This window comes from Triticum urartu, chromosome 1A (assembly GCF_056163025.1).
Source record: "Triticum urartu cultivar PI428250 chromosome 1A, HENAU_Tu73, whole genome shotgun sequence".
Classification (NCBI taxonomy): Eukaryota; Viridiplantae; Streptophyta; class Magnoliopsida; order Poales; family Poaceae; genus Triticum; species Triticum urartu.
The window spans coordinates 22,672,060-22,681,703 of record NC_141873.1 but is presented as its reverse complement, the minus strand read 5'-3'; the positions used below and the strand labels follow the sequence as shown (position 1 = coordinate 22,681,703).

The window sequence follows — 9,644 nt, the reverse complement described above, 5'->3', positions numbered from 1 at the left end:
TTCTCACCTTCACAGATGATTTAAGCAGATATGGGTATATCTACTTAATGAAACATAAGTCTGAAACATTTGAAAAGTTCAAGAAATTTCAGAGTGAAGTTGAAAATCATCGTAACAAGAAAATAAAGTTTCTACGATCTAATCGTGGAGGAGAATATTTGAGTTACGAGTTTGGTGTACATTTGAAAAATTGTGGAATAGTTTCGCAACTCACGCCACCCAGAACACCTCAGCGTAATGATGTGTCCGAACGTCGTAATCGTACTTTATTGGATATGGTGCGATCTATGATGTCTCTTACTGATTTACCGCTATCGTTTTGGGGATACGCTCTAGAGACGGCCGCATTCACGTTAAATAGGGCACCATCAAAATCCGTTGAGACGACGCCTTATGAACTGTGGTTTGGCAAGAAACCAAAGTTGTCGTTTCTGAAAGTTTGGGGCTGCGATGCTTATGTGAAAAAGCTTCAACCTGATAAGCTCGAACCCAAATCGGAGAAATGTGTCTTCATAGGATATCCAAAGGAAACTATTGGATACACCTTCTATCACAGATCCGAAGGCAAGACTTTTTGTTGCTAAATTTGGAAACTTTCTAGAGAAGGAGTTTCTCTCGAAAGAAGTGAGTGGGAGGAAAGTAGAACTTGACGAGGTAACTGTACCTGCTCCCTTACTGGAAAGTAGTACATCACAGAAAACTGTTCCAGTGACACCTACACCAGTTAGTGAGGAAGCTAATGATAATGATCATGAAACTTCAGATCAAGATACTACTGAACCTCGTAGATCAACCAGAGTGAGATCCGCGCCAGAGTGGTACGATAATCCTGTTTTGGAAGTCATGCTACTAGATCATGATGAACCTACGAACTATGAAGAAGCGATGGTGAGCCCAGATTCCGCAAAGTGGCTTGAAGCCATGAAATCTGAGATGGGATCCATGTATGAGAACAAAGTATGGACTTTGGTTGACTTGCCCAATGATCGGCAAGCAATTGAGAATAAATGGATCTTCAAGAAGAAGACTGACGCTGACGGTAATATTACTGTCTAGAAAGCTCGACTTGTCGTGAAAGGTTTTCGGCAAGTTCAAGGGATTGACTACGATGAGACCTTCTCACCCGTAGCGATGCTTAAGTCTGTCCGAATCATGTTAGCAATTGCCGCATTTTATGATTATGAAATTTGGCAGATGGATGTCAAAACTGCATTCCTGAATGGATTTCTGGAAGAAGAGTTGTATATGATGCAACCAGAAGGTTTTGTCGATCCAAAAGGAGCTAACAAAGTGTGCAAGCTCCAGCGATCCATTTATGGACTGGTGCAAGCCTCTCGGAGTTGGAATAAACGTTTTGATAGTGTGATCAAAGCATTTGGTTTTATACAGACTTTTGGAGAAGCCTGTATTTACAAGAAAGTGAGTGGGAGCTCTGTAGCATTTCTGATATTATATGTGGATGACATATTATTAATTGGAAATGATATAGAATTTCTGGATAGCATAAAGGGATACTTGAATAAGAGTTTTTCAATGAAAGACCTCGGTGAAGCTGCTTACATATTAGGCATTAAGATCTATAGAGATAGATCAAAACGCTTAATTGGACTTTCACAAACAACATACCTTGACAAAATTTTGAAGAAGTTCAAAATGGATCAAGCAAAGAAAGGATTCTTGCCTGTGTTACAAGGTGTGAAATTGAGTAAGACTCAATGCCCGACCACTGCAGAAGATAGAGAGAATATGAAAGATGTTCCCTATGCATCAGCCATAGGATCTATCATGTATGCAATGCTGTGTACCAGACCCGATGTGTGCCTTGCTATAAGTCTAGCAGGGAGGTACCAAAGTAATCCAGGAGTGGATCACTGGACAGCGGTCAAGAACATCCTGAAATACCTGAAAAGGACTAAGGATATGTTTCTCGTATATGGAGGTGACAAAGAGCTCGTCGTAAATGGTTACGTTGATGCAAGATTTGACACTGATCCGGACGATTCTAAATCGCAAACCGGATACGTGTTTACATTAAACGGTGGAGCTGTCAGTTGGTGCAGTTCTAAACAAAGCGTCGTAGCAGGATCTACATGTGAAGCGGAGTACATAGCTGCTTCGGAAGCAGCGAACGAAGGAGTCTGGATGAAGGAGTTCATATCCGATCTAGGTGTCATACCTAGTGCATCGGGTCCAATGAAAATCTTTTGTGACAATACTGGTGCAATTGCCTTGGCAAAGGAATCCAGATTTCACAAGAGAACCAAGCACATCAAGAGACGCTTCAATTCCATCCGAGATCTAGTCCAGGTGGGAGACATAGAGATTTGCAAGATACATACGGATGTGAATGTTGCAGACCCATTGACTAAGCCTCTTCCACGAGCAAAACATGATCAGCACCAAAGCTCCATGGGTGTTAGAATCATTACGATGTAATCTAGATTATTGACTCTAGTGCAAGTGGGAGACTGAAGGAAATATGCCCTAGAGGAAATAATAAAGTTATTATTTATTTCCTTATAATCATGATAAAGGTTTATTATTCATGCTAGAATTGTATTAACCGGAAACATAATACATGTGTGAATACATAGACAAACAAAGTGTCACTAGTATGCCTCTACTTGACTAGCTCGTTAATCAAAGATGGTTATGTTTCCTAACCATGAACAATGAGTTGTTATTTGATTAACGGGGTCACATCATTAGGAGAATGATCTGATTGACATGACCCATTCCATTAGCTTAGCACCCGATCGTTTAGTATGTTGCTATTGCTTTCTTCATGACTTATACATGTTCCTATAACTATGAGATTATGCAACTCCCGTTTATCGGAGGAACACTTTGGGTACTACCAAACGTCACAACGTAACTGGGTGATTATAAAGGAGTACTACAGGTGTCTCCAAAGGTACATGTTGGGTTGGCGTATTTCGAGATTAGGTTTTGTCACTCCGATTGTCGGAGAGGTATCTCTGGGCCCTCTCGGTAATGCACATCACATAAGCCTTGCAAGCATTGCAACTAATGAGTTAGTTGCGGGATGATGTATTATAGAACGAGTAAAGAGACTTGCCGGTAATGAGGTTGAACTAGGTATTGGATACCGACGATCGAATCTCAGACAAGTAACATACCGATGACAAAGGGAACAACGTATGTTGTTATGCGGTCTGACCGATAAAGATCTTCGTAGAATATGTAGGAGCCAATATGGGCATCCAGGTACCGCTATTGGTTATTGACCGGAGACATGTCTCGGTCATGTCTACATTGTTCTCGAACCCGTAGGGTCCGCACGCTTAAGGTTACGATGACAGTTATATTATGAGTTTATGCATTTTGATGTACCAAAGGTTGTTCGGAGTCCCGGATGTGATCACGGACATGACGAGGAGTCTCGAAATGGTCGAGACATAAAGATTGATATATTGGAAGCCTATGTTTGGATATCGGAAGTGTTCCGGGTGAAATCGGGATTTTACCGGAGTACCAGGAGGTTACCGGAACCCCCCGGGAGCTATATGGGCCTTAGTGGGCTTTATTGGAAAGGAGAAAGGGGCAGCCCAAGGTGGCTGTGCGCCTCCCCCCTTCCCCTAGTCCTATTAGGACTAGGAGAGGTGGCCGGCCCCCTCTCTCTCTTTCCCCCCTCAAGGAGTCCTATTCCAACTAGGATTGGGGGGGAATCCTACTCCCATAGGGAGTAGGACTCTCCTGGCGCGCCTCCTGTGGCCGACCAGCCTCCCCCCTCTAGTCCTTTATATACTGAGGTAGAGGCACCCTAGAACACACAAGTTGGTCCACGTGATCTACTCCTTAGCCGTGTGCGGTGCCCCCAGCCACCATATTCCTCGATAATACTGTAGCGGAGTTTAGGCGAAGCCCTGCTGCTGTAGTGCATCAAGATCGTCACCACGCCGTCGTGCTGACGGAACTCTTCCCCGACACTTTGCTGGATCGGAGTCCGGGGATCGTCACCGAGCTGAACGTGTGCTCGAACTCGGAGGTGCCGTAGTTTCGGTGCTTGATCGGTCGGATCGGGAAGACGTACGACTACTTCCTCTACGTTGCGTCAACGCTTCCGCAGTCGGTCTGCGTGGGTACGTAGACAACAGTCTCCCCTCTCGTTGCTATGCATCACCATGATCTTGCGTGTGCGTAGGAAATTTTTTGAAATTACTACGAAACCCAACAAATACATGTTTTAGTACATAAACTTGTGGTGGTGGGAACAGTTTCATACAAAAACTAAAAAAACCCCAAAAAAGTAGTACATGAACTCTACTCCCGTAACAAACGCATACAAATTGCTCACAACGTGACATTTGGCAGGCCACGTCGGATAAAGGCACGCGCCCGGCGTCTTGTTATTTTTTAGAAAGCCCCCCACTATATATATTATTTATGTTATTAGGTCCCCTGGTCAGTAGCACACAAAACTCCAAATCCTCTGCCCGCGGCGATTCCCTAATTTCAATCCCTAATAACTTCTCTCGCCCCTTGCCCTCGCCGCCGTTGTCGCTCTCATTCAACACCGCTGATCTCTCATCGCCGGCGAGAGCACAAACTACTGATGCAAGACTCACTGATGGCAGTACAACTACACTGACGTAACTGCGCTTTCGTCTGCACTAACTGAACTGACGAATGTTTAGACTAGATGCTTACTCCTCGTCGTCCGACGACAGGGCATGAGGGCACGGGTACAGCCAGCCTCGCCGTCGTGCGCCGCCGGCTTGCGTGCGACCATCCTCAGCTGCTGGTCAAACTGTTGGCGCGCCATATATGCGTCACGCGCCGCCTCGTGGTGTGCCGCCACCCTACACACACGGTCAGAGTGTGCGGCCGTAACATGGACGTGCAGCGCTAGTACAACTTCCTCCCTTGTTGGACGTGCGTCGCAGATGAAACGCCGGGTGGCCTCCTTGCTTGCTGCAGTGCTCACTGAAAACTGGAGTACGCGGCCGTGGAAGGCTGTAGTGAGGTCGCGTCCTCAGCGTAGAAAAGAGATATAACACGTAGTTTGAGCGAAATCCACTGATAGCGTACTGGTATATTGACTGTTGCATGTCACTGCTCATCCTGGGTTTGAGTCCCAGTACCTACAATTTTTTTTGTCATGTTACAGCAGAAGCAAAATTCAGTCATGTTGACAGCAGAAGCAAAATCTGTCAGAAATAGATGTTAAAATTGGACAGATGTAGAAACTTCTATTTGCACTGAATTTGACAGCAAAAAAAATAGATGTTAAAATTCAGTCCAGTGCAGTAAATTTGGCAGAAACATGCATCTCCAGAACAAGTTTTTACTGAATTTAGACAAGTCTGAATTTGGTAGAAACATTCATCTAAAAAATTCAGTAAGCAAGACAACACTTAAATGTTGAATATGATCACAGTATATTGCAGAACTGATCAAGTTTTTACTGAATTTTGATCACAGCAGATTGCACACAACACTAAAGTGGGTGCATCATTACAAAAATAGTGGCTACACCATTACAAAATGAGCACTTAAAAAAAATAAAGTTCATACATGAACTTCTACAAAGTAGCTTGAAGTTTATTTAAGAACTTCAAGCACTCTAGCATTGATCTCCTGGAGGTGCATTATGTGAAACTGGTACTTCATCTGTGGCATTAAGGTCTGGGATCATGTGCCTAGCTCCATCATCTCCAAACATGAGTCTATATAGTGGATACTGAGATGGATCAGTGCCAGAGCCAGTCCAAGCTCCTCCTATGTCTGCTCCATTCCAAGCTCCTCCTACTCCTATGCCTGCTCCATTCCAAGCTCCCCCTACTCCTATGCCTGCTCCATTCCAAGCTCCTCCTACTCCTATGCCTACTCCATTCCAAGCTCCTCCTATGGCCGCTCCATTGTCAAATCCTCCTATGCCTGCTCCATTCCAAGCCCCCCCTACTCCTATGCCTGCTCCATTCCAAGCTCCTCCTATGGCTGCTCCATTGTCAAATCCTCCTATGCCTGCTCCATTTCCAAATCCTCCTGTGCCAAATCCACTCCAAGCTCCTCCTATGCCTGCTTCACTGCCAGCCCCTCCAATGTATGTTCCATTGGCATCTACTTCTCTGCCAGCTCCATTGGTAGCCCCTCTCCCAACTCCTCTTGCTCTTATTCCTCCTCTGCCAGCTCCTCTCCCAGCTCCTTTTGCTCTTGTTCCTCCTCTGCCAGCTCCTCTCCCAACTCCACTTTCAGTACTGCATGTTGTTGTTTTTCTTTTGTTTTGTCTTCCTGCTTGTGCACTAGAACCAGGTTCGTCTAGATGTGTTTGCTCACTTATAGTTCTTGATTTTCTTATGGCTCTCACCCTTCCTCTGTTGGTTGTCGTGGTCGTTCTTGTCCTTTGAGGAATTGAGTCTATAGCATCAAGCACAAAAGCTGCTTGCTCTGGCAACGGTCCTGGTGGTGTCACTTGGCTCACATATGCTCTATCCTGCAAATGTGAAGACGCAAACAAAATAACTGGATTTATAATAAGCAAGAGAAATAACTAGATTTATACAAGTGCAAGTGCTAGGAGAAGTGCAAGAAATACAGTTATGTGATACTAAAAAAACAAGTGCTTGCTTTATGAATTTTACCTCATGGCCCATCATGTACACCATGCTAGTTCTAACATTCATTGGGTCCAACCTGGGATTTAGTCTTGCTGGCATTATGTCCTGCAAAGATAATGCATGCATAATTAAGTTGGATAACTTGCAGAATTGTCTATGTTGCATAATTTAGTAACTTGCAAAAAGTATATATGTTGCAAAATTCAGTGACTTGCCTGAAGAATTGAAGGATCTTCTATTTCTTCTTCTTCATCTAGTTGAGCTTCAACTTCTTCTGCCATGTACTTGTCATGCCCTTTCTTGTTATGATCGGATTTTCCACAGATAGAGCAATGCATGGTCACACCCTTCTTGTTGAGATATATACTACCATCTTTTTTCTTCTTCTCTTCTGGGGTCTTTTTCCTATTCTTTGGTGGCCTGCCCATTACCTTTGTGAAAACTGGTGGGTGTACTCTAATCCCATTCATTTTCTGCCAGTGAGCTTTATCTCTCATAGGCATGATGTTGTGACCATATGCCTTTAGATAGGTTTCTATACTATAGCATTTGTGGACCAACTCTTCTGGATCTATCCTATAAGCTCTACAGCAAGCAATTGTATGATTGCAGGGCACCCCACTAAGTTGAAATCTTTTACAATCACAACACCTAGCAGGAATGTCTACAATGTATGTGTTGTTTCCAGACTCAACGGAATATACTCCAAGACCACAATGAGTTGGATAGCAGTTACCAGAGTACTCCGCATTCTTGTCCAACTTCTTCCTGATCTTGGGGCAGATTCTTCCTGTCCACTTCTCCATTGCTTCCCTCTGCTTACTCTCATGCCTTACAATCATCTTGTGCATTATACAATCTAGCATAGACACAATGCAAAGCTCCCTTGCATCCAAGATGTAGCTGCAAGTACATACAAATGACACAATACATAATTAGCTCAAGTAACAAATGTTGAAGTGACAACACAAATGCTCAAGTAACAAATCATTAAAGTTCAATCAAATCCCACCTATTGTATACTTCTGACATGTTGTTCAGTAGTATGTCACACTTCGGGAAATCTGAGAAAAATGCTTTGACCCACTGGTTCTGGTGCTTCCCATCCAACCAATTGTAAGCTGCTTCATTCTCCTCCTTGAGCTTGTCTCTATTCAATTTCCATTTGTCCATATTTGTAGACCTAGCAATGGCCCAAAGCATATTCTTCATTGTTTCACCTTTGAACTTTTGATGAAAGTTCTGGTACAAGTGTCTAACACAAAATCTGTGTTCTGCATCTGGGAAGACCTTTTCAACAGCATTGATTAATCCCTTTTGCCTATCACTCATGATAGTGAATGGAGAAGTGTTGAGAATATTTAGATCATTTTTTAGTGTAGTGAGGAACCATTCCCATGTAAATGTGGACTCCACCTCAACCATGCCCATGGCAATTGGGAAGATGCAGTCATTTGGGTCTATGCCCACAGCTGTAAGCAACTGCCCTTTGTACTTGCTCTTCAAGTGACATCCATCAACAAAGATTATTGGCCTGCAACCATTCAAGAAGCCTCTCTTGCATGCATCATAAGACCAATATAGTGATGATAGATGATCCTTTGGCTCTAGGTCATCCTTCTCCTTCACCTTTGTTGTGCAAGCTATAAATCTGCTTCCAGGGTTGCTTCTCCTCAATTCCTGGCCATAATCCCATAGCATGCTATACTGAGCTGCTTCATCTCCATTAATGATCCTCAATGCTTCTTTCCTGGCTCTGCCCAACTTCATTCTGTCTGGTAGCAACTTAAACTGTTTCTGAACTTTTCTTCCAAATGTAACCAAGTCCATCTTCTTATTGTCTCTAAATTCATCTATGAACATTTGTTTGAGATATTTAACTGTCAAGCACTTGGAGTTCCATATTTTCTGACATGTGTGGTCTCCATTGTACTCTCTCACAACAATGCTGCCTGTTCTATTGTCTTTTGAAGCTTTAAGCTTCCAAGGACAATCAGATTGACATGATGCATTTAACCTCTCTGCCTCATTCCTTGGTTTATAGATTTTAACTCTATTTTTGACACTGTATGCAGTGAGTGCAGCCCTTAGTTCTTTCATTTCTCCAAATACCAAGCCAACCCTGAACATTGGGTTGTTGCTATCCAGCTCTGGATTGAATACTCTAAATCTATAATTAAGCTTCTCAAGCTCTTCCTTGGACAGATTGAGGTCATCGTCATCTAATGGGCCCTCTTCGTCAAATATTTCAGCTTGCTTCTCATTATTGTCATTCAACTCTGGATCCACATTCTCAGCAAACAGATCATCATCCCCATCTTCGCAGTCAAAGTCACTCTCATAAAAGTCTGAGTCGGTCTGTGCATCTTCTGCTTCCCCTGCTTCCTCCTCTTCCCTCACCTCCTCTGCATATGAACCAGAAGTCCCTTCTCCAAACTAACCAGACCTTGGCAATTTTCTAGGTAGTGTTGGGCATCTATTGAGTATGACATCGTCGCCATACAAAGTCCTTATTTTGTTTTCCTCGTCCACTATTACATCCAATGTTTTATCTTCTTTGCTTGCAGTGACCATAGCAGCAATTGCTTCCTCAGTGTCCACACAGACAAGGCCATCCATAATATATTTCCTTGGCAAAACCCAATACACTTTGACCAATGGATCAGTGGGATCATAATCCAACCTGGACAAACAGTACTTCACCATGCCCAATGACCATGTATCAACATGGCAGTAGTCGAAAGCATCATGTGTACATCCAATATTTGTATATGATCTGTTTGTAGTTGTACCCTGACCTATGAATATCCCATTGTGCTCAAACTCAACTGAAAACAACTGAGTGTCTTCTCCATTTGTCACTGCACAAAGCGGAACATTTCAAAACTCAGCAACTGAATTACTTATGTATGCAATTCAACACATAAGTGGACATATGCACTGAATAAAACTGTAACTGGAGAAATATATAAGTGAAAATGGACATAGGCAGTGAAGATAACTCTAAATGAAGAGAGACATGGCAGTAAATGTACTAACATATTTGTAACTGAAGATATGTGC

At 43.1% G+C, this 9,644-nt stretch overlaps 1 protein-coding gene across 1 annotated transcript; it reads right to left on the bottom strand.

Annotated features, from left to right (window-relative positions):
* Positions 1–4,654: 4,654 nt before the first annotated feature.
* LOC147988624 (uncharacterized) lies at positions 4,655–8,681 on the bottom strand. Its single transcript, XM_087535299.1, has 6 exons — positions 7,594–8,681; positions 6,797–7,484; positions 6,606–6,686; positions 5,935–6,457; positions 5,106–5,171; positions 4,655–4,995 (listed from the first exon to the last, which is right to left on the bottom strand). Exons 1-6 carry the CDS (start codon positions 8,679–8,681, stop codon positions 4,655–4,657), a joined length of 2,787 nt encoding a protein of 928 aa, XP_087391425.1.
* Between the last annotated feature and the right edge of the window lie 963 nt (positions 8,682–9,644).

What these genes read in the sequence shown, in the direction of transcription:
- LOC147988624 (XM_087535299.1), bottom strand. Translation starts at nt 8,681, where the DNA reads ATGAAAGAACTAAGGGCTGCACTCACTGCATACAGTGTCAAAAATAGA. An exon ending in ATGTCAGAAGTATACAATAG is followed by an intron (nt 7,485 to 7,593) that starts GTGGGATTTGAT and finishes ATGTACTTGCAG; the next exon opens with CTACATCTTGGATGCAAGGG. An exon ending in AAGATCCTTCAATTCTTCAG is followed by an intron (nt 6,687 to 6,796) that starts GCAAGTCACTGA and finishes TTATCTTTGCAG; the next exon opens with GACATAATGCCAGCAAGACT.